Genomic DNA, 26,865 nt, shown 5'->3' on the forward strand with positions numbered 1-26,865 from the left:
ACCTAAACAATCATCTTTTTGCCGACGACCAAATAATAATTACAAATTCTGAAGATAACCTACCTACAGAAAGCTATTTTAGATCTAAATGAGATATCCAAAGATTATGGTATGATAATATCAACAGGAATTCAAAAACTATCCCTTTAAAGGACAAGATCAAGCAAGAACTAAAATAGTAATAGATAACAAGATCTTAGAACAGGTGAATTCATTTAACTACCTAGGATGTATGATCACTTATGAAAATGAAAAAGATATAAACATAAAAATTGTAATTGAAAAAATTAAAAATTGAAAAGTGTAATTGGAACAATGTGTGTGTGTGGGGGGGGGGGTCAAATCGCAGATTACTTGTTAAGGAAAGAATCCCTTTCCCCCCAGTTATCGTTAAACCGTGATTAGAACATAACTAAAATCGCAGTGGTCATAATCCTGAGATTATAACGAAACTGTGTTAGTTACGCTGTGTATTCTGTAGTAGATGACCATACATTCGCGTATGATTGTAGCGCCATCTATCACAACTTGGCAGCTTTCATGGATCGAGTATACGTTCTCTTTGAAATCCGAAGTGACGTATATATATCGAATATCGTTCCTTCAAAATGACTAAAGTGCACGACAAGTTGTGAAAGGACATCTTTTGCTTATTAACGTGACTTTTTCTGCTTCTACTACGAAAATGTGGTGTCATCAAAAGACTGACTTCATTCAACTGTATCGCGAGTCACGTGGTAAAACTGGTGACGCAAACTTCATGTTATATATATTCTTCATCACTTACTGAAATTCTTGCTGAGTTTTGTTTTTCAGCAATTTTGATGACTATGTATGTGGGTGTACGTTTAAAACGCGCTCTTGCAATCAGTTTTATTATCACATTATATGTTCACATCAGAATCACTGAAAAGTTCGAAAATTCATTCTCAAAATTTTAAACAGTTATATTACGATCATAAAACTGTGTTTACGAGCATCAGAACCAATTTCTAAATGAGCATAACTGATAATAAAAAGTGGTCATAAAATAAAGTACTTTACATTGTACACATTTTAAGATAAACCAAACTTTTAGTGAGATACCAAAGTACTTAACTGTGTTTTAAATAGTACAAACGTTGACCGCAAATATGATCATCTTTTCTGTATTTTGTCAATAAATTCTCTCCATATCGTAATAATTATTCTTTGGTACAAAGTCATCCATCTTGATGACGTACAAGGTGTCAACTCCTTTGGGAAAAGGATAAAATGGGATAGTGGAAGATTCATGAATCTTCCAGTGTCCCATTTTATCCTTTTCCCAAATTGTTTTGATGGATTGTTTTATTCTTTTCCCATGTTTTGGTGAATCATCTTTATGAGGAAGGTCAGTTACTCCTGGGACGAAAGAAACAAGCGATGCAGAACAAATCTACCAGGATCACGAAATATAAACAAGAACATTTAGGCAATGCAGCACAGCTTTTTTAGAGTATTTATGCACCACTACAACAGGCATTAAATTATAACATTTTAAAAGAGGAGAGAAAAGATGTAGAGAACCTGTTCTTTACATTTCATGACTGCGAGTGGTGGTAATGGAGACGGCTTATGGTATTTAAATGGTGCAAAGCATAGTTGAGGGCAGGGCATTTGGGAAACGGAAGAAATAAAAAAATTTGAAATAATGAAGAAAAGAGAGAATATAACATTGAAAGGAGAGTACGAGATGGGAATATTGGAGTTGATGAAAGCCCACAATTTTCACTTTTCGTTAGGCCCCTTTTTCAGTCGGTCTGAAGAGAAACTTTTTTTTTTTTTCATTTCAACTACTGGCTAATTAAGGAAGCAACAGCGAAAATGGGAAATTCAGGCTTTCACCCCCCCAATTTTTTTCAATCCCTCCTGTTCTGAATTATTTCAACCCCATATATTTTAGTAATGAAGAAAGGTGAAATCTTTTCTTTCATTAATCCCAACCTCAACTTATTTCTTCAGTTTTCCTTCCTAATTTCTATTTCCAAATAACCTTCATCATTAATAAATAAATCGACGTAGATCAAAAAATCAGTTTTATTTTGTTAAAATGTTCCAAGCACTCTTCAGGGATTTTCATGCGAGGGGGGATTTTTTGAACTGCTGTGAGCAAGCGCGGCACCCATCTTGAGCAAATCTTTTTCATTTGCAATTCTTCATGCAAAATTTATCCTATACGTTCTTTTGAAATGCCTATAGTCTCAGCAATTTCGCGCACTTTGATTCCTAGGTCATCCAATACCATATCGTTCACTTGTTCCATGATTTCTGGTATTATTGCATTTTTTGGACTTCCTTCACGTGGATCAATTTATTCAATTTATCCGAAGACCATAAAGTTTTATGAACTTCGAATGAAATTCTTTTGGCGTTAAACCTTCCTATACAAAGAATTTTATAACCGCACGATACTCAATTTTAACCACTTCAAGAGATACAGACAAACTAATTGATAGAATAACTTGCAATTTCACATAGACGCATATGACAGATGTACAAACTTAGATTGCTGACGTACGTGATAAATCCACGAATGCTAGAGATTTACATCCTTTTTCTCTTAAAATCAGCTTTATTTATTCAAAGTTTTTAAGTTTACGCTTGAGAACTAATCACAGACAACGTTAGCATTCGTGGATTTATCTCAAACGAACTAGATGAATCAATGTTTCTTAATCTTTATTCTTAATATAACCATATCATTGGCACAGAGGCTATGTAGGATTTCAAAAACAACAGGAGAAAGAAGAAACATGGCATCTCGTAAAGTACGCTAACAAAATAGAAACACCATTGTTTAAATAACAAAAGAAGAATTTGCCTGTAATAGCATTGTTTCAAAAATTACCAATATGAAATAGATATACAGTACGTTTAAAATAAATAATGGAATTTTTTTTACTTATGACGACATTATTGTTGATATTGTTACAGAAGTATAAAAGACGCATTCGCTGAGATATAATTCAGACCCAAGAATCCCTAAAAAAGAGTAGAGTATACAGGTAATAAGGTAAAAAACAAGTACGACGTTGGAAATGGATAGAGAGTCATCTATTCATTTCCTATTCATATCCATTTAATAGTGCTTCACATGAAGTGAAAATGGGTATATATAAAATATATTTTCAATCATGTATGATTGAAAATATATTTTCACTTCATGTGAAGCACTACTAAATCTTTTCCCCTTAGAAATGCGTTCTACAATTAGTTTTGAGGGCTAGTCGGTCATGTGCAGAAATATGAGGTTTTTCTCCGGGATACTCCGGTTTTGTCCTCATATGATTAGAACGGTGAGGTGAGGTGCGGGATTTATCGGGTGGCTTGTTGCATAAATTATTCTCCTTGCGTACTGGATATGTTGTAATATTCTACAAGAAGCGACGTCGGTGTTCCTTTCTGCTATTGTTAGCTGACTGTGGCTCTCCAATTCGATTTTGTCTTTTATAGGGTGCAGAAGAGGGTTCGGAGATGCTCTGTCACTAGCTAATGGCTGAAACACACGAACGTAGTTTTTTGTTAGTTAGTAGTATGTTTAGAAGTTAGTATGTTTAGAAGTTAGTATGATTAGAAGTTAGTATTGTTAGAATTAGTCGAGCCTATCACAGTGGATTTAGCGCTATCGGAAATGATTATGTAGTTATTAAGAACACTTATCGCTTTTGGCCGGTCGAATACCGAAGGCCATCATTGAAAGCTTCCTGAGGGCTCAATGCGGTGATGAAGGGTAAACTAGTAACAAAACAGCCCCCAATACGTGCGGACGTGGATGTGGTTGGGAGTTTTATAATGAAATTAAATATTCGTTGGAAAAGAAAAATAAATACTTATGAATCATTGGAAAGATATATGTCTTGGATTTAATCTGCACAAATAAAGCAGGCGTGACATAAAGCATGGTTGTGGATTGTTTTAACAATCCTGGAGTCCTTTTGTCAAAGTACTGCAGTAATACTATACATTCTTCAAAATAATTATAATACCTGATGAAAACTCATGTAAAATCCAGAATTCGGAACCAGTGAGTAAACCTTGGAGAAATATTATGTAAAATGAATTGTCCGGTGTTTCATTATTGAAAAAACAATAGATTGTATTACTAATTAAGAGCCATAAAAAAATTACAACACTATAATGTGCCCAGATGGATCTCTTATTATATACTTATAAATTAACAAAGTATAATATCATTTATAATTTGCAGAATTTGCCATTGCTAAATATAAATGATATTTATATTTAGCAATGGCATTGAAAAATTGAAAAAACAATCTATTGTTTTTTCAATAATGAAACACCGGACAATTCAATTATAATTTGCAGGCAAAGACAGGGGATTCGAGTGTGTTGGAGATGTCTTGTAGAGTATCATTCGGGCGTAAACTAAATATAAATATACTGTATATACTCGAATATGTAGTATACGATTTTATATACGATGATATTTTCATTTTAGTTTACGCCCGAATGATACTCTACAAGACATCTCCAACACACTCGAATCCCCTGTCTTTGCCTGCAAATTATAATTGAATTGTCCGGTGTTTCATTATTGAAAAAACAATAGATTGTATTACTAATTAAGAGCCATAAAAAAATGACAACACTATAATGTGCCCAGATGGGTCTCTTGGCCCATCTGGATATATTAATTAATATCATTTATAATTTACAGGATTTGCCATTCCTAAATATAAATCTTCTTCTTCGCGTTATTCCCGCTTCCTATGCAGGATCCGCGTGTTACTTAGATGCGACTACCTGTTAGTACTACTCCCAACCGACCCGTCGCCTGGTCTGCCGCTGGGGGGATATATATTTTTGACCGTAGAGGTGTATGTTCACGGGGCCGGTTTGCCTGTTTGCGGGATGAAAAACGCCAGATAAACTGGCGGAAAAAACCCTACTGACCGTGCCCAAGACCGGCTAACTTGGCTATGCCTGAGAAAGATCCTCAAATTCCTCACGTCTACAACGGGAATCGAGCCTGGGGCACTCCTTCCCCAGGCATATGGTTGCGAAGCGCAAAGCCACTAGGCTAACCGCGCGGCCCCATTCCTAAATATAAATATACAGTATATATTCGATATACTGTATCGAATATACAGTATACGATTAAAGGGGGAAAGATGGTAGGGAAAGGAACAAAACAAACCAACAGATAAAGACAGGGGATTCGAGTGTGTTGGAGACGTCAAGATGTTTGTTTTGTTCCTTTCCCTACCATCTTTCCCCCCTTTAGATTCCATACGTTACCATGACGTCAATTTTAAGGACCTTCGCCTACCATGTGGTTTCTAATACTCTAGACCAGTGTTCCTCAAATTTTAGGTATCCAGGTTTGAAATTTTACTAACCCCTGCGTACCTCCTCCGAGACAGAATGTGAAGAAGTTACAAAGAGATTGCGTTGAAACATGAATAATAATAAAGGGATTATTTCCGGCTTAATAAATTATGGATAAATTATGGGTATTATCAATTTTCTGATGTGTGTGTACCCACACGGGATGTACAGGCTAATGTGAGAGTATATGATTGTAATTTAATAATGAAGTACTCTCACATTAGCCTGTACATTCCGTGTGGGTACACACATCAGTACAATTGCTTTCCAACCTCGTGTTTCAAATTGTCGACATTAAATTAAAATACAATCATATGAAATTTTTAAAAAATTATATATGAGCAAAGTTATAATTTAATTTAATGTCGACAATTTGAATCACGAGATTGGAAAGCGATCGTACTGTTAACTTCGTTAGTTGTATTGTTGGGAAAGTGCGTGCTAGCAGCATCTCGTGAACGCCAGTACATGATTACAGCTGAATGACAATCTGAGAGGTTGTAGCTCAAGTTATTATTTAGATGAACAGGATTGAAGATGATTTCTCTAGATTCCACGATTTTTCTCTCTAGTTTATTATTGCAACGGAAGATCACATGACTTGATAATGCACTGGCTCGCTGTCTCTTGTAAGTAATGTCCGTCAGGTGTTCTTCCATACGCAATTCGACAGATTTGTCTGTCTACCCAAAATAAGGAATATCACAACCACACAATATTTTATATACACCAGGGTATGTGAGTTCATGATAACAAGGTTTCGGGTGGCTTATTAAGAAACGGAACTTTGGAAATGGAGTGAACAAGGTTCTGATATTGTATTTTCTTAGAACTTTTGCTAATTTATGTGTCTTTGAATCTTTACTTATGTAAAGAATAGATATATTGCCTCTGAATTTATTTGTTTCTTCTGAGTGATGTCTAGGAGGATTAAGAAGGAAATTTTCAATGATTCTCTTGGAATATCTATTAACTTTGAAAGAAGTTTTCAGATGGTTAATTTCTGTAAGAAGTTCATTCGGGTCATCCAGAAGAGAACGAGGCTCAATGTCCCAAGGTGGAAATTATTCCTAGCTTAAGAGGAGGGGAGTGATGGGACTGACGATGCAGATATCTGTTGGTATGTGTGGGCTTTCTATATACCGATATTTTGAATTTATCAGAAGAGCGAGTCAGTTTGACATCAAGAAAAGGCAAGGAATTATCCGTTTCAAGCTCAGCAGTAAACTTAATTCTTTGATATCAGCTATTGAGATGTGCGAGGAAAACCATAAGGGAATCATGTCCATGGCTCCAAATAATGAAGACATCATCTACATAGCGTTTCCAAACTTGAGGTGTTAAAATTAAAGGAAGATTTAGCTTTGGTTTCAAAATCCTCTAAGTAAATATTTGCGAGTACAGGGGATAAAGATGACCCATAGCCAGTCCATGAAAGATCCGTTTCTTAATAAGCCACCCCAAACCTTGTCATCATCATCAACTCAAATACCTTGGTGTATATAAAATATTATGTGATTGTGATATTCCTTATTTTGGGCAGACAGACAAATCTGTCGAATTGCGTATGAAAGAACACATTACTTACAAGAGACAGCGAACCAGTGCATTATCAAGTCATATCCTTTTCTCGGCTAATCCTAATGATGCTGGGAAAAATCTACTAACAACTTCCGTTGCAATGATGAACTAGAGAGAAAAATCGTGGAATCTAGAGAAATCATCTTCAATCTTGTTCATCTAAATAATAACTTGAGCTACAACCTCCCAGATTGTCATTCAGCTGTAATCATGTACTGGCGTTCACGGGATGCTGCTAGCACGCACTTTCCCAACAATACAACTAACGAAGTTAACAGTACGATCGCTTTCCGGTGTTGTGATTCAAATTGTCGACATTAAATTAAATTATAACTTTGCTCATATATAATTTTTTCAATATTTTATATGATTGTATTTTAATTGAATGTCGACAATTTGAACCACGAGGTTGGAAAGTGATTGTACTGATGTGTGTACCCACACGGGATGTACAGGCTAATGTGAGAGTACTTCATTATTAAATTACAATCATATACTCTCACATTAGCCTGTACATCCCGTGTGGGTACACACACATCAGAAAATTGATAATATCCATAATTTATCCATAATTTATTAAGCCGGAAATGTTAAATAATAAATCCCTTTATTATTATTCATGTTTCAACGAAATCTCTTTGTAACTTCTTCACATTCTGCCTCAGAGGGGTACGCAGGGGTTAGTAAAATTTTAAACATGGATACTTAAAATTTGACTAACATAGATGCATGGCAGGCTAAGGTCCTTAAAATTGACTTCATGATGACGCCGTAGTTCTTGTAGAGAACAAACAAACCATTCAAAGCAGAGTGTATCTAAAGGGGGAAAGATAGTAGGGAAAGGAACAAAACAAAGAACAGCAGACAAAGACAGGGGATTCGAGTGTGTTGGAGATGTCTTGTAGAGTATCATTCGGGTCGTAAACTGAAATGAAAATGTCGGTGAAATGATTATAGTGTTTGAGAATAATTAAGTGATGATTAGTATAGGAGGTACTATATGAATTTTATGAGAGAGAGAGAGAGAGAGAATAAATCCTATGTAATAATAATAAATCCGAATATCATATCTGAATACATAGAAAAAAAATGCTATCATCCATTATATTCGAAAATTTAATAAATGATGGTGTTGCGAATGAAGTAATGACAACAATAATAATAACTTCATGGTATCTTATGAAACAATCCGACAATGTAGAAGATTTCAGCACATCGGTATATAAAATCGTATATTGTATATTCGGATTATCTTATGACACAATCCTGCAAATTATAAATGATATTAATTAATGCATCCAAATGGGCCAAGAGATCCATCTGGGCACATTATAGTGTTGTAATTTTTTTATGGCTCTTAATTAGTAATACAATCTATTGTTTTTTCAATAATGAAACACCGGACAATTCATTTTATATAACATTTCTCCAAAGTTTACTCACTGGTTCCGAATTCTGGATTTTACATGAGTTTTCATCAAGTATTATAATTATTTTTAATGTATAGTATTACTGCAGTACTTATGACAAAAGGACTCTAGGATTGTTAAAACAATCCTAGAGTTCTTTTCATAAGTACTGCAGTAATACTATACATTTCACTTCACATGAAGTGAAAATATATTTTCACTTCTTGTGAAGCACTATTAAATGGATATGAATAGGAAATGAATAGATGACTCTCTATTCATTTCCAACGTCGTACTTGTTTTTTACCGAATTACCTGCATACTCTACTCTTTTTAGGGATTCTTGGGTCTGAATTATATGTCAGCGAATGCGTCTTTTATACTTCTGTAACAATATCAACAATAATGTCATCATAAATAAAAAAAAAAACTATTATTTATGTTAAACGTACTGTATATCCATTTCATATTTGTAATTTTCGTAACAATGCTATTACAGGCAAATTCTTCTGTTGTTAATTCTATTGTTGTTATTTAAACAATGGGGTTTCTATTTTGTTAGCGTACTTTACGAGATGCCATGTTCTTTCTCCTGTTGTTTTTGAAATCCTACATAGCCTCTGTACCAATGATATGGTTATATTAACAATAAACATTAAGAAACATAGGATTCATCTAGTTCGTTTGAGATAAATCCACGAATGCTAACGTTGTTTGTGATTAGTTCTCAAGCGTAAACTTAAAAATTTTGAATAAATAAAGCTGATTTTAAGAGGAAAAGGATGTAAATCTCTAGCAACATATTTTCCCGATTGCAAGTACACCAATGGTGTATTTACAGCACGCTTGTTTGAATTTTGTTTAATATATATATATATATATATGACTTTTGAAGCTTATTGAATTACAGAGGTGCTATACGAGGTTGGTCTAAAAAGTTCTCGTCCTCGAACATAGATGGCAGCACTATCAGCAAGATTTTTTTTTCTAAGTTTGTACATCTGTCATAAGCATCTATGTGAAATTGCAAGTTATTCTATCAAGTAGTTTGTCTGTATCCCTTGAAATGGTTAAAATGGAGTATCGTGCGGTTATAAAATTCTTTGTAAAGGAAGGTTTAACCCCAAAAGAATTTCCTTCGAAGTTCATAAAACTTTATGGTCTTCGAATAAATTGAATAAATTGATCCACGTGAAGGAAGTCCAAAAAGTGCAATAATACCAGAAATCATGGAACAAGTGCACGATAATATATTGGATGACCTGAGAATCAAAGTGCGTGAAATTGCTGAGACTAGAGGCATTTCAAAAGAACGTGTAGGATAAATTTTGCATGATGAATTGCAAACGAAAAAGCTTTGCTCAAGATGGGTGCTGCGCTTGCTCACAGCAGTTCAAAAAAAAACCCCTCGCATGAAAATCCCTGAACAGTGCTTGGAATATTTTAAAAAAATAAAACTGATTTTTTGATCTACGTCGATTTATTTATTAATGATGAATTCAAGTCTCATCCAAACATGGATGAGACTTGAATTCATCATTACACACCAGAGTCCAAATAACAGTCAAAACAGTGAACAGAAGCCGGTTGTTCAGTGCCAAAGAAGACAAAGTGGGTTCCATCGGCAGGAAAATTAATGGCATCGGTGTTTTGGAATGCTAAAGGCATTTTGTTTATTAATTATCTTGAAAAGGGTAAAACAACAAATGGGTAATATTATTCCATCTTCTAACCAGATTAGACGAAAAAATGCTTGAGAAAACACTCGGTTTGCAGAAGAAAAAAATCATCTTTCATCAGGATAATGCACCTGCCGACAAAGGTGTTTTGGCAATGGGAAAATTAAGGGATCTGCACCATGAATTGTTGGAACATCCACCCTATTTCCCAGATTTAACTCCCTCTTACTTTTATCTCATCCCAAAACTGAAACTCTTCCTCGCTGGTCAGCGATTTTTTTTTTTTTTTTTTTTTTTTGAATCAGGAGGTTATTACAGCTGTAAAGGGGTATTTTGCAGGTCTTACTGAGAACCACTACAGGGACGGGATAATGGTGCTGAATCATAGGTGGAATAAATGTGTTAGTCTTAAGGGTGATTGTGTTGAAAAATAAAAATTATTTTGAAATTAGAAATTCGTTTTTTCATTGTTAGGCCGAGAACCTTTCAGACCACCTCGTATATTAAAAACATATCTGCGTATAGTTGGAAAATAATAATGTAGAGTTCATAAGCATTCACTACCATAGTTAAAGGAAGATATGCTACTAAAAATATACGAAAAAAAAAAAAAAGACGGACTGTCTCACTCGAAAAAGTTGAACTAACTAAAGCCTGAAAAATAAAGATTAGAACATACGGAATACAGAAACAAATACACTGAAATAAACACAAATATTATACTAATAAAACCAAGTAAAATGAAGGGAAAATTAAAGATATTTGAATAAAAGTAAACGAAGTACTCAATAAATCCTCACCTTTTGCATCAACTCAGAACATTGTCAAACACTGTTTGAGAGGCATACAACCAGATCAGTGGCGCACCCAGGGATGGGGACGAGGTGCCCTCCTCCCCCCCCCAAAAAAAAATAAAATAAAACACCAGAAACCTTTTTAAAAATCTTTTGCTAACTAAAATTCATTTTTTTATTTATGTTGTGTTGCGTCGTGTCTTCTATTTCTACTTATGAATTAGCGGTGACATAAGGTGGGAATAGAGCTCTCGAGAATCACTACTGCTGTGAACGCAAGGCGAACGAAGCAGTGCTCGGGTGGACCGAGCGCTACTTCGTTTGTCCGAGCTGGGCCAGAGGAGATCACGGTTATCATATATCGACGATCACTGCAGATACTCAGTCATAAGTTGTATGCAATGCGTAATGTGTATTCTCAAATCGTCTACTCAACTCGGGCTCCCCTCCCCACCAAAATTAAATCATGAGTGCTCGGCCCCCTCCAAGATTAAATCCTGAGTGCGCCACTGAACCAGATGGCATATTTAATGAGTCCTTCAAGGAAACTGAATTTAAAACCAGTCATATCCGACCTTGGAAAGCCAAATACTAACACTATTGAGATATAAAACTTTACTTTTCTCAGGTTAACAGGAAACCTTTTTTTTTTTATTAATTTCAATCTCACCCACTTAAGGCTGTTAGCGGATACTACCGATTAACAGTATCGTCATGGTTAAATAATCTGGGAACTCTGTTTTGATGACGAAAGATGAGATCCTATTCTGGTATTCAATAAGCAGAATATTGGTTTCACAATAATGGAATCTGCCTAAAGACATTCACAGAACATCCATATCCATTGGATTCGAAAACCTGAAGCCTGTAAGTTGGAGATCATGCTGCTGCTGCTGTAGCCACTCGTCAAGTACTTGGATAAAGCCATCACAAAAAAATCATTTTAAAATCCTAATCCGAATAATCCGAAATTTCATTGCCGAAATGAAGCTTATTAGCTCTTTATACTTAAGTAACTTAATGGTTGCACCTGTTTGGGAAACTCGTTCGCAAAGTACATAAGTTCTTTTCGCTATACACTTTGGTATTAGGTCTAGCTACTCACTGATGAAGCCTCAAAAAAGGCTGAAACCGGTCTGGGTAGTGACCTCCCTCCATAATGTAATAACAGCATACATTTCCTAGGAAATGTGTTTTTACATTATGGAAAATACCTAAGAATAGCGATCTGAACTTCTTCCTCCACCTTTGCAACGAGCTGCCCAATATTGTACTATGTACTAGGATCACTTGCATTTGCTAACGCTAGTGTTCGCCGATACTTTATAGTTTACTATATTCGACAAGAAACTCTCTGATTCCTATCTTTGAGTTTCTTATTCGGTTTTAAAACTATGTGGGATTTAATATCCCCTTAATTTAAGTAATGTTTTCATTGCCGAAATGAAGCTTATTAGCTCTTTATACTTAAGTAACTTAATGGTTGCACCTGTTTGGGAAACTCGTTCGCAAAGTACATAAGTTCTTTTCGCTATACACTTTGGTATTAGGTCTAGCTACTCACTGATGAAGCCTCAAAAAAGGCTGAAACCGGTCTGGGTAGTGACCTCCCTCCATAATGTAATAACAGCATACATTTCCTAGGAAATGTGTTTTTACATTATGGAAAATACCTAAGAATAGCGATCTGAACTTCTTCCTCCACCTTTGCAACGAGCTGCCCAATATTGTACTATGTACTAGGATCACTTGCATTTGCTAACGCTAGTGTTCGCCGATACTTTATAGTTTACTATATTCGACAAGAAACTCTCTGATTCCTATCTTTGAGTTTCTTATTCGGTTTTAAAACTATGTGGGATTTAATATCCCCTTAATTTAAGTAATGTTTTCATTGCCGAAATGAAGCTTATTAGCTCTTTATACTTAAGTAACTTAATGGTTGCACCTGTTTGGGAAACTCGTTCGCAAAGTACATAAGTTCTTTTCGCTATACACTTTGGTATTGGTATTAGGTCTAGCTACTCACTGATGAAGCCTCAAAAAAGGCTGAAACCGGTCTGGGTAGTGACCTCCCTCCATAACATAATAATGTAATAACAGCATACATTTCCTATTTCCTAGGAAATGTGTTTTTATTTTTACATTATGGAAAATACCTAAGAATAGCGATCTGAACTTCTTCCTCCACCTTTGCAACGAGCTGCCCAATGCCCAATATCACTTGCATTTGCTAACGCTAGTGTTCGCCGATACTTTATAGTTTACTATATTCGGCAAGAAACTCTCTGATTCCTATCTTTGAGTTTCTTATTCGTTTTTAAAACTATGTGGGATTTAATATCCCCTTAATTTAAGTAATTTTAAAATATCTCCTGGATTTGATCGCCTACCAACCGGGGATATCAAACTGCATTGGAGACACTTCCTTCCTGCATGCAACTTACAGACTTAATAATACATGCGTTAACAACCTTTTATATCGGCCATAATTCTAAACAATAAAAACAGTTAATTTTCTAGAAATATGAAATACCACTAAACCTCAAATGTGCAATGATACCTCTATAATATGTGAAAAGCATATTGGAAGCCGCGATTTGCTGAAAAGTTCCACGTTTGATCTTTAAAAAACACAAAAATTATAGAAAATTGATAAACACAACATACAAATATATAGTCCATCTACCCATCGACCCACTAAAGGTTAACAATTTAGAGTGGATCCGAGTCATATAAAAAAATAATAATAAAATAAATAAAAGAAAATAAAAGAACGGTTTGGAAGACGTCCCTAAAAGTAGAACTTATATTATAAAAATACATGTCACACAGAGCAGCAAAAACTGAGATTGACTGCAATAGACAATTTTTTAGCCAAATATTTCTACGAACACATTCATAACTCAACACTATTTACAGATATACTTGAACCTATTCAATGATTGGCCTCTTCATAATTCTGAATAATTCATAATACTGAACAGCAATAAATCTCAGTTCAACATCAGAAATCTATAATGACAAATTTCTTACACATATCACTGAAATATGATACCGAACAGTATTTATTATTTAGGACTACAAAATGTGATGGCACTCATATAAATACTGTGTGAAATACTCTTTATAGGGCACTACTTACAAGATATATTACTACAAACTACTAAGAAAACCATCTAGAATCTCCAGATGAGTCCATGCTTCTACATCCTATCCAAGACGTATTAAAAAAAATTCCATGCAATGTAAAACATTTGATATTTTATGGGACTGTAAAGGAGGATGTGATTTCTGTACTTAACATCTGGATAGAATGCTTCATATTGCTATTAAGAAATTAGTCACATTAAATCACAAAAAGCATTATATTCTACTGGTAAAATTATCACTCAATATGCATGTACTTATACCTCTTACTCTTTTCCCAGTAACTTTGCGCTTAATTACTGTTAATAGAGATGTTATTTTATTCAATTCTGTTTGTGGCAGTTTTAGTTAGAGAAGCATTTTTCACTATAAGTCCAAAGTATTTCAGCTTTCTTCTGTCAATATCTCTAAGTAGCTTTAAAGTTCTACTGATACTGATCTTTTCTAGTACCCATCTATTTGAGCACCGTTCAGTATATGTTACTGAACGGCGTTCAGTATATGATATCTTCAACATCCATCCTTTAATAACACCACATCTCAAAAGCAGATATCCTTTTCTTATCTGAATTCTTTAGGTTCCATGTCTCACATTCATAAATCACTATTGGAAAAATGCTACATCCAGAATCCTCAACTTCGTTCCCAGGGAGATTGATCCATCCTTCAAGATTAGAAACAAGTCTCTGACTGTTGTTTAAGCTATTCCTAATCTTCTTCTGACGTCTTCTGAACAGCAATTCTTCACGTTAATAATGGATTCCGGGTAGTCAAACTTGTGACTTCCTCAATTCGTTCACCATCAAGGTACACTTGCTTCTCAAGAGTTTATATTTCCTTTGAGAACCATAATCTTTGTCTTGCTAGGATTGAGTTGAAGTTCTCTGTTATTACTGATCTTGTTAACTTTATCAAGAATTTGTCCTAGTTCTTCCTTGTCATTACACAAGAGTATGGTATCATCAGCATACCTCGGATTACTGATCAATTTACCACCTATCCTAATTCCTGTCTTGAGCCAATCGCTTCACGCATGATGTCCTCAGCATATATGCTAAACAAGTGAGAAGAAAGTAAACATCCTTCCCTAACTCCTTTTCCAACCTGAAGCCAATCAGTTAATCCAATACTTGCTCTTATCATGGCTCTTGCTCACCGTACAAGTTAGCTATCAACCTGATAATGCATAAACCCACTATTTTCATTACTTTCCACAGTAGAATGCTGCGGGAAGTAATGCTGAACACAGTCAAAGGCTTTGAAGTTATCTGTGAAGCATATTACCATAGGGAATCTAAATGCTTTATCGTAAGCACTCCAGGCATATTGTTCCTATTATTAAATCGAACTGTTGACGTTTGAAATTAGCGGCGGGTATCATACCTAGAGGCTACCGATGACCTTCAGCATACCCATATAACCAAACGCTGTCCATCTGAGCTCTCACGGTTCATGGACATATGTCCGAGAATCGAAAAAGACCTGTTTCGATTCTCGTTCTTGAAGTAAAGTACATCGTCTTGGAGGCAGGGCGAAAAGCGTTTTAAACCAAAGCTGAGTTAGGTCTCATGCGAAGGTTGAGTAGTTTTTCCTCTGCAAAAAGCCAAGTGTTTCGTCCTTAAAAACAAATATGCCGGCCTGAGAACGTATACGGTCAGACAAGAGCACTGGCTCGTGTAATGAGTCACCCATAGATCATAGCTATGGTTGATCTATTATACGGTGGCTAAAGGATACAGACCTAACAGAGGCTTCATCACGCTTTCGTAACAGTGGCAAAAATACTCAAAAAAAATTCATCAAGATGACATCACTGCTACGATCCACAAAACTATGACTTACCTCACTTCAATATCCGGATGTTTATTGCTTATCGTTGCCAGTGATCTTACTACGGACAGAGAGAAAAATCAGTTGAACAACGTATTGAAGAACACGCCCGAGATATTGAATACCATAGGAGTGAAACCTCAGCTTTGTCATCACGTTTACTCTCTTCAGCTGATCCACAAGAAGCATCACAAATGAGGCTTCATGTGTTATGGGATAAATCGAAATCATTACACTGTTGCTGTGACTCAACGGGGAGAAAATTTTGAGAGTCTTTCGAAATAGCATTAGATCGTAAATATTAACCCAAGTGTCAACTTGTCTGAATACATTCTAGTCTTCATTAGGCCAATTACATGCACTCGAAAGAGTAAAGAAGCAGAACGTACTGAACAGTGTAACATACAATTAGAAATATTTGCAAATAAAATCAGTCTCTTCTGTAACTACATAATGATTGTCACCTATGTTATCTCATTCAGGGGATTTGTCTAATAACTCATAGTTATATAGCCTGTGAAACGCCACTGGAATTGGCGTTTACCCTCATGAAGAAAGAACGTCCTAAGTTGCATTGTAGTCGCCGATGAGAGGAACTTTTTTGAAGCCTTTTTTCAACTGCTTCCAGAGTTAGTCGATCTCTGGCATAGACAAAAACCACACTATTGAACTCCATATTATATGAAGAAAACCCGAGTTTCCCTGGAAACTCCAGTTTTTCCTCTATAAAATCAAGAAAATCGACATTAAAAATTAAAATCGACATTTCAGACATTAAAAAACATTGTGTTAGAGTTAGGGACCAGAAGAGGCCTGTACTTGTTAGCCGTCTCTGCATGGGATGCCACTTAAAATTATTGAGAGTCTTCGTCCAGCTATCTCTGATTGGCTACTACTGAAGATTGAAATGCCCGATTCAGTTTCCAGAATAAAAGGCGCTTGCATCCTCTGCCATAGGCCGACTGAAGATGGACTTATAGTTCAAGTGTAGTCTCCGACTAGAAGAACTTTTTCTATGCATTTCTTCGACTGATTTCCGAGTTAATCGATCTCTGGCACGAGCAAACGGGTTTTTTGTTCCTGTAAACTCTGGTTTTTCGTCCCATAAACTCAAGAAAATCGATTGTAGAACCAACATAATTTTAGACAGTAACATATCCTGTTAGAGTTAGGTACCAAGAGATAGTATCACTTGTTTGCCAATCTCTTCATCAGTTGCCGCCTATAATTAGGGATAATCTTGGGCCAGCTATCTCTGATTGGCTACCTAGAGATTGAACTGCCAAGTCAATCTCCAAGGTAGCCAAAACTAACTGACTTCTCTAATACCTTAATCACCACTCCAGACACACAGACTGGTCTATAATTCAAAGCTCTACCCTTATCACCTCCCATATGAATTGAAACAATTTTACCCTCTTTCCACTCTTTTGGAACTTTACCCAGTAAGAGACTCATGTTAAAAAGATATGCAAAAGCTGTTGTTAACTCTCTGGAACACTCTGTCAAAACACATGGTGGATAGCATCAAGTCCCACAGCTTTATTTACATCAAGTCTATTCAGTGCCGGATTTACGTATAAGCTAAAAATAGCTACAGCTTAGGGCCACGCAATCTGCCTGGGGCTCAAATAAAAAAAATAATAAAAAGACCAGCTGATGTAATTTAAAACAGTAGGGGGCATCTGTGTTTTGTATAGCTTAGGGCCTCAGCAGGTCTAAATCCGGCCCTGAGTCTATTCAATTCCTCATATACCTACTGTTCACTTACTAACAGTTCCTTCTCCTCCTTACCCACTGCTTTCAAGTTCTGCATGATGTCACATTCATAAAAATGAAATACCTTTACCTTTGCTCATTAAATATCTCAACTATATCCTCTGCAGCTGTTATCATTCCTCCATAAAGAATTTCATAAAAAATTAGTTATGCACAAAAAAACATCATGCCTAAGAAAAACTTTATGCTTGAATAATAATTTCCAGACAACATAATGATTGTGATTATTATGTTCTAATTAAATTTAACAGATACTTGATGTGATAACGGATACATCCTTATTTATCTTCGCCATTACATTCGCATTTGCAAAATGTAACCAGCGATACGATTAAAACAAAACAACAACAACAACAACAACAAAAAAAAAAAAAAAACTAACAGTGTGGTCTATAATAGTGACCAACAATTCATTGACGTTTGTGAATTATTCAGTGTCCAAATAATTTTTGCTACATAGTTTACATACAAATGTTTTTATTATTATTATTATTATTATTATTATTATTATTATTATTATTATTATTATTATTATTACAAAAACCTCCATGGAGTCAAAGACTCATCGTGGGAGGTCCACTGTTATACACACAGTTTATCATACTGTGCCTTAAATATATTCACTGTCTCTGCACACACCACACTCTCGGGCAAAGCATTCCAATCACTCACCACTCTCCATGCAAAAAACCTGCTCCTCACTCCCTTGCTCACACCCTCCTTATACAGCTTCCAGGAATGACCTCTTGTTCTCCTGCTATCCTCACCCATTCTGTGCAAAACCTCCCCGACGTTAATCTGGTAATAACCACTCAACAGCTTATATGTCTCAATCATATCACCCCTCCTCCTTCTATCCACCAATTTCTGCAAATTGCATTTTGTCAATCTGTCTTCATAATCTACATTCCAGAGACCAGAAACCACCTTAGTCAATCGCCTCTGAACTTTTTCCAACGCAATTTTATCTTTTTGAAAACCAGGTGACCAGATCTGTGCACAGTAATCCATATGTGGCCTGATCAAAGCCTTATACAAAGGAACCATAACATCCTTACTTCTACAAGTCAATGTCCTCCGCATCATTCCCATTATCCGCTGTGTTGTCTTCACTATTTTAGTAACATGTCCCCGAAATTTTAGGTCCTTGTCTACAATCACTCCCAGATCTCTCATTTCCTCTACCTCTTCCAAGATATTCGCACCGATTGTGTACTTTACATCCCATCTCTGCTTCCCAAATTTCAAAACCTTACATTTTGACACATTGAATTGACATCCCCACTTATTTACCCATTCAGACAGTGTATTCAAGTCCTCTTGCAAAGCTACAGCATCCACACTACTCCTGATAGCTCTGCCCAACTTTGCATCATCTGCAAACAACTGCACATCACCATTCAGACCTCTCCAGATATCATTTACATACAAATTAAACAGCAATGGACTCAAAACAGACCCTTGAGGTACACCACTAGTAACTTTCCTCTTCTGCGATATCGCTCCTCCATAGACAACTCGCTGATACCTATCAGACAACCAATCTCCAATCCAGTGAACCAATCTACTGTTCAGCCCCATCCGTTCCAATTTAATTATCAGCTTGTCATGTGGCAATTTATCAAACGCCTTTGCAAAATCTAAATATACCACTGTATATGCAATACCCTTATCCAACGCATTTGTCACTTTATTATAAAAAGTAAGCAGATTGCTAAAGCATGATTTTCCTTTAGTAAATCCATGCTGGCCACCAAAGAGTATTTTTCTGTTGTCAACCCAATTCTGAACTTTATTCCTAACTAACTTCTCTAATACCTTGACCACAACTCCAGACACACAGACTGGTCTATAATTCAAGGCCTTACTCTTATCACCTCCCTTATGAATTGGAACAATTTTACCTTCTTTCCACTCTTTTGGAACTTGACCCAGTGAGAGACTCATGTTGAAAAGATATACAAAAGCTGTTGTTAACTCTCTGGCACATTCCCTCAAGACACGTGGTGAAATAGCATCAAGTCCCACAGCCTTATTTACATCAAGTCTATTCAATTCCTCATATACCTCCTGTTCACTTACTAACAGTTCCTCCTCCTCCTCCTCTTCTCCCACAACTTTCAAGTTCTGCATGATATCACATTCGCAAGAGTGAAATACCGTTAGAAATTGCTCATTAAATATCTCAACTATATCCTCCGCAGCGGTTATCATTCCTCCGTTTTCACCAATCAATCCCATTCTACCATAATCATTCTTTCTTCTACTGGCGACATATCGAAAAAACTCCTTAGGATTTTTTTTGGCCGCTTTAGCTAACTGCTGCTCATACTGCATTTTTGCTACCCTTATCAAGCTAGTCACCTTCCTCGCCTGCTCTTTGTACTTCTCATGCAACTGGTTGTTATATATACTCATTTTGTGTTTCTTCCATAATACCTTCTTCTTCCATATTGCATACCTTATTTCTTGATTCATCCATTTTACACCCACTCTGTTTACCCTCTTGACCCTCGGAATACACTCTGATATTGCCTCCACCAAATAGTTCTTGAGTATGGCCCAAGCAGCATTGATATCCTTTCCATCCAGTTCTTCTTTCCAATTTATTATCGCAAGCTGTCTCCTGAGCTTTTCGTAATTACCAGTCTTATAATTCCACATATATCCCTTTCTAACAGACGTCCTCGAATGACTGGTCACCCTGCACGTGATCACCTCGTGGTCACTCTCACCAACTGGTATAAGATTTGACACCTCATTTATAATAACATCATCTGATGAGATGATCAAATCCAATACTCTTGATCCTCGTGTACCCTCCGTTACGTACTGCCTAAGGTAATTATCTTTCAAAAACTCCAAAAATTCATTTTCTTTACCCCCAGATGCAGTCTCTTGCTTCCAATCTATATCACCATAATTAAAGTTTTAAATGGATTATCTTTCTAGATTTTTAGGCTCCCACTTTCTTCTTTCATTACTACGTATTCCGAATTTATCCTTTTTTTTTTTTTTTTCCTTAGCTGTCGCTTAGTATGGTGGGTACAATTAAAAATTAAAAATAAAATAAAAATAGATAAATCCTAAGAATTTTTTTTTTTAGAAATATGTCAACTCTTTTTAGTATGAAATATTAATGAAAGAAAATAATATTTTGTATTTGTATACTAGTATTTTATATGCAATTTTCTTTCCTCGTAAGGTTTACTTCTGCTGGAAGAGGAATCTCAACTTCCAACTTAACAAATGGAGGATATTTTTGCGTGCTGACTGCGGAAGCTTCTCGTGGGTCATCAAATTTATACGTTTAAATGGAAGAAATATTTATTTAAAAGGAACTTTATAACTGAAAGAAGCAGAGGCGAAAATATTCCAGTTATAAAGTGTCTTTAGTTGATAAAGTTCTTTATATATATTTTTTTATTTATTTTTATTTTTTTTCCTGTATCGTAATGAAACTCAATACCCACTTGTTTACGCAGGAAACCTAAAAAAAAAAAAAAAAAAAAACGCCTCCTATCGAGCATATAGAATTTGGGCGGTGTTTAGCTTTGGCTTCTAAGATATCCGTATTCTTCGATATCAATATTTAGATAATATTTTTATCTCTTTATTTCTCTTCGATTTGTAATTTTTATGGAATTATATTGCATAATTAATAAAAAAATTCCGGAATGATTCTGTTGTATTCCGATGTTAGCGTAAGAATCTGCGGATGTAGGTGTGTATTTCACGCTTTCGCGGAAGGCAATGCGAATAAACACGATTCTGAAAGACAGCGAACTTATTCGATTGAACGAGTGATAGAAACTGATTGCCGGCCAAGAAAATTTTCCTGTACGATGTCTGTACATATAGAGAGAGAATAAAAGAAAACAAAATTTCGAAGTGTAAAGATTTGCCTTTAGTTGTACATGACGAATAGGAGGGACAGATTACTTTGACAAACAATGCCTGGATTTGTTACCTGTGGACCGAACGAAGCCCTTGTTGTTTCAGGTTAGTTGAAGTTATTAATTTTCAAAGAAAACTTATTCTTTAATAGTGCTGTAGGAATGATTTTATCATTAAAAGTTTAATTATGCAGTACTGTTGAAATACATTATTAATATAGTAATACTGATGTTGCCATTAAAGGTTTGGTTGTGCAATTTCCGAAATACTGTGGAATTGTATTATTAAAATATCGAAATGGTGGTATGAAATTTAAATGAATGGCAGAAACAGCGGGGTTGGCTTAAATTAAAAATTATGAGCCTCATGAAAAATTTTGTTTTGAGAGACTGGGTTTAATAGGTTTCATTTGAAATATAAAATTCAGAATTCGCCATTCCATTTAAAGCCTTGGATGTTATAAACAAAGCATTTGCAATATATTCTCCTCGATGAATTTTGCCCAGGAAGTGTTTGTAAATAATAAATATAATTAGTACTGTTTAAGCGTATTCTTAGAATGGCCTAATTTCATGTTTTACGGATTTCTCTTAATTTGCTATATAGATTTTAAGATCGCCTCTATTGTTTTATATTGATCTAACTGCCTTAACCCATATGCAATTATCATTTATCTTAATGGGGAGGCTGTAGAAGATGTAATGATTGTACAAATTATTTTAGTGTTGCTAAGTTTTTACTCTTGTAATAGATACTAAAAATGTGGTGAAATGAATTTTTTTAGTGAATTTTCACTATTTTTTAGTGAGTGATAATGAGAGTAGGCCTATGGGGAACTTTATCATGAAGTATTTTTTTATATTTTTTGACTTCATTATACCACAGTACTTCATAGTTCAAAATACGTATTTACTAATAAAAGGAAAGTTACATTTTTTTAAAAAAACGTATATAAAGTATTGACCTCAATAGGTGGATGGGGATAAAAGAAGCATTTCATACAGATTTGATCACCATTGCTATTGATAAATATATTTGTTTTTAGACTTGTTTCTGTTCACATTTAATGTTTCAAGGCAACTTCCAATTTCTGTTTATAAGTTGTTTAGATTTGAGAAATATTTTAAGCAATTCCTTGCTAACACAGATGACAAAAATTGGGTTGACAGCATTGGTATTCTGTTTGATAGACAGCATGAGTTTGCTAAAGGAAAATCATAGTTTAGTAATCTGTTTACTTATTACAAATTTGAAATTAAATTAGAACAGGTTGGATTAGATAATAGATTAGATCTAGGGGAACATCTCCAAAGAGGAAAGTCACTAGTTGTGTGCATTAAGGGTCTATTTTAGGGCCAAAAAATAAGATTCTAAAATTTGGGAAGCAAAAATGGAATGTAGAGTCAGTGAAAATATATTAGAAGAGTTAGAAAAGATGAGAGATCTGGAAGTGATGGTGGATAGGATCTAAACTTTAGAGAACACATTACTAAAATTGTGAAGACAGCATAACAAATTTTGGAAGAGATGAGGACACTTATAAGGAGATTATGGTTCCATTGTATAAGGTTGATTTAGGCTACACATGTACTGTGAACAGATTTGGTCACCTTGGCTTTCAAAGGATGGACAAATGTTGGAAAGGATCCAGAGGCATTTGACTAGGATGGTGTCTGGTCTCTCAGAAAGGTTGAGAAAATGCAATTTGCAGAGTAGGAGGAGGGATGATATAATAGGGTTTTTATCAGATTATTGTTGAAGAGATATTTCATAGAATGGTCACTTTTTGCATGGGGAGTGGTGATCGATTGGAATGCATTGCCTGAAATTGTGACTGGAGAATGTGAATGCATTTAAGGCAGAGTATGATGAGCTGTTTGTGTCACATAGGGACCTCTCTCAATGAGTGACTCCATGTAAGTCTGAAGATATTAAATAAGCAGTATAAAAAGCCATAGGAGAGAGATAGAGAATATTTGGAAATAATAGGGAAGAGTAGACATCTTGATACTAAGAGGAAGATAAACTATAGCATAAAAGATAAATGAAGCCTTTCAGTAAATCTACAAGATAATTCTACAGAATAGATTTATCGAAATTTATCTACCTTATTCTATTTATTTATTCTATTCTACACACACACACACACACACACACACACACTTTATTCTATTTATTTATCTAAATAGAATAAAAATATGACATATAAAAGTGTAAGAAATCAAGCTAGTAACAAAGTCTTGGAAATAAAACATTCTAGGATAACTACACAAAACAGTTTGAACACAACTTTTACACGGAAACTAATATCAATGTTGTTAATTAGAACCCAAATAACTGAATTATATGAATATATCAATATACTTTTCTTTCTTTATTGCAACACATCATGGTGCTTAGAGAAAAGCTATTCAAAACACCAGTTACAGGAAGATGGTCTGTAAAATCAAGTGTAACACAATGGTAATTGCACTCTCTTAACTGTTATTCATCATCTGTACGGATCACAATATGAAAGAAAGTCATTAAACTGTATCAGAATTGGAGGTGTTCTAGTACAAGTGTGCAGGATTATTTAACCATGAATAATTAAATTTTTTTTTTTATGCGAAACAGATTTTATTAAAAATATTGCACATACAAAAGATTAAACACATTTAAAACATAGCATATTACAATTAAAATATGTAATGACGCTAAAATTTCAAACAAAAGATTAAAATACGTGACGTTAAGAATGTCAATACAATTAAAATATGAAAATAGGGGAAAGTTTAAGATATAAAATGTTCAATTCGAGTTGTCTTCACTATCACGATCGCCATCTTCTGTAGGAGGATGCTCCAATCTTCCTGGTGCTGATCTTCTTTGTAGTTGGCATTATAATAATAATAATAATAATTATTATTATTATTATTACCACCACCTGACACCTCCAGGGAATCCGAAGACTCACAGAGGGAGGGTACCTACTCTAGAGATCTCCATCACTCAATCCACCAACAACAGCGAACCACATCTACACCAATGCCATCTATTGCCCACCACCAGCACTAATTTTTTCACAGACAATCGCAAACATCTGCGCCCATTGCAGGATTCGAACCTGCAGTCTTTTGGCTGGAGAGCAGATACGCTAACCACTCAGCCAACCAGGCCAGTTGTGGTAACAAATTTGACATGAAAATCAGAATAAAATACAAATACTGTAAAATTAAACAGGAACATTGAAAATATCAGCTACTTACTGAATGCAAAATCTACAGAACAAGTAAATTATTTTAACTATTTAAGATTTTTAGTGAAGATCACAAATTAATTGTTGAAATAGATAACAGAATAAACAAAGTTGGTATGGTGGGGAGCCAACTGAATAAATTTATATGAATGGGAGAAAGAAGAATAAGACTAATTTCTCTTTTTTTATAGGAATACAAAAGAAATTAGTCAAAGCAATTTTAACTTCTGGATCCTAAAGGTAGGTTAGAAATAAAAATGGTTGGTCACAGACTAGAGACAACAAATAGGAAAGTTCTGAGAAAAATTAGGAGAGTGGATATATAGTATCAGTGACAGAATCACAAAAAATGAAGATGTTAGAATGGAACTTGACATTATTAGCATTCAGGAATGTATGAGCAGAGCTAATCTGAGATAGTATAGTCACTTGAGTAGAATGAAAGGTTAGCAAAGCAGATGTTGTTAGGATGGCAGGAACAAGACTCAGGGGAAATTCAATTTAAGTGGATTGATGTGGTTAGAAGTGCCTTAGAAGACTGAAATATAAAATCCTATAGTGCTGGAGTCCTGATAAGACTAATTTTTTGAAAAATTGTTCATAGGATGTTAGTAATGTGAACTTTCATTTATTACTATCATAGTATTGAGGGTTCATACATACAGTTTAATAAAATGTTCTTCCCGGTATATTTCTGTTCAATTTACTAAATTGTGCGAGGATGAAAAAAAAATAAACTATCTGCAAACTTGAAAAACGAAGAAAATTTAGAAATATCATAACAAATAGAAAACTGAGAAAAATAGTTGGAATATACAAAATACACATTTAGTTGTTAAAATATGTAAGAAGAGAAATAAAATTTTAGCCAAGGGATTATTAAGGTGTGTTCTGAAGAGAGAGAAGCAGGATGGGGGGGGGGGGGAATTTGGAAAAACAATATTACACAGATTCAAATAATTATAGAAGAATTAATCTATAACCAGCCAACTTCAAAACTTATTCAAGAAATTATAAATAAATCTATATTGAAATGAACAAAAATGTTTTTGATCTGGAAGATTGTCCCCAGATGTAGTATTTGCAGTAAAACAATTAATAGAAAAATTAATAAAATATAACACTCAATTTTTTTATGTGTTTACATATTTACATAAGGCATTCAGTAATATAAAATTCCAAGATATTTAACAATGATAGCAAAAAAAAAAAAAAAAGAAAGATTAAAACATTGATAATAAAGCTTATCAAAAATAGTTATACTGGTAATAAATGTGTAATAAGTACTGTAATGATTTAGACAAGGCAATTCGTTAAGTCCATCACTTTTCAATATTTTGACAGATGAAATAGCTGAATTAAAAGATACAAAGTTAAATGGAGTAAACATATCCTGGGAATATAGTTAGTCTGATCTGTTGTGCAGGTGATGTAGTGATGGTAGCAAGCATAGAAGCTGATTTACAAAGAAAATTATTTTATTTCCAACAGATTGAAATATAAGATGGAAGTATCAGTGGGGGGGGGGGATGGTTAATGAGCAATCCATCACTTGTAAGATAGAAAAAATATTAGAACAGATAATGCATTTTAATTACTTAAGAATTCCAATAATTCAGAAGGAATAACAGAAAATGAAGTAAAAGTAAAGACACTTAAGGCAAACGAGATTTCTTGATTTTTAAATAAAACGATATGGAAAAATAAAAATTAAAATATTGCATCATCATGCGTATCAAGGATTTAGGCCTAGCATGACCTGTTCCTGCCTTAGAAGTCATCGTTTAAGAGGACATCCTGGTGTTCTTTTTCCTAATGGCTTGTACTTTAAGGCTTGTTTTAGTAATCTTTCTGTTTTCATTTTTGAATGTATTCCATCCATTTATGTTTATATTTTTTAATTTTTTCTATTACTGGTTCTTGGTTTAATTCTTTCATAATTTCTTCTGTGATCAAATAGGGTATACTTTGCAGTTTTTCTCATAAACTTCATTTCTGCTGTTGTTAATCTTTTTCTTTTTGTTTTATTGTCCAGATTTCGCTTCCATACATTAAGACTGGTAGAGCTAATGTATTGTATACTTTTAGTCGTGTTTTTGAACTAGGTTTGGTTTAAATATAGAATTAATTACACCTGT

The 26,865-nt window shown here is 34.7% G+C and overlaps 1 protein-coding gene across 1 annotated transcript in view; it reads left to right on the top strand.

Annotated features, from left to right (window-relative positions):
* Positions 1–21,152: 21,152 nt before the first annotated feature.
* The window catches only part of LOC150103898 (flotillin-1-like), a 217,181-nt gene continuing 211,468 nt past the window's right edge, over positions 21,153–26,865 (top strand). Inside the window, exon 1 of the mRNA XM_090397170.1 lies at positions 21,153–21,594. Within this exon, the coding sequence (XP_090253296.1) occupies positions 21,546–21,594 (49 nt within the window). The 5' untranslated portion in view covers positions 21,153–21,545. The remainder of the gene's footprint in view (positions 21,595–26,865) is intronic.

The sequence above is a fragment of the Typopeltis vanoorti genome, chromosome 8 (genome assembly GCF_054136105.1).
Source record: "Typopeltis vanoorti isolate ZY-2024b chromosome 8, IOZ_Tvanoo_1.0, whole genome shotgun sequence".
NCBI lineage: Eukaryota > Metazoa > Arthropoda > Arachnida > Uropygi > Thelyphonidae > Typopeltis > Typopeltis vanoorti.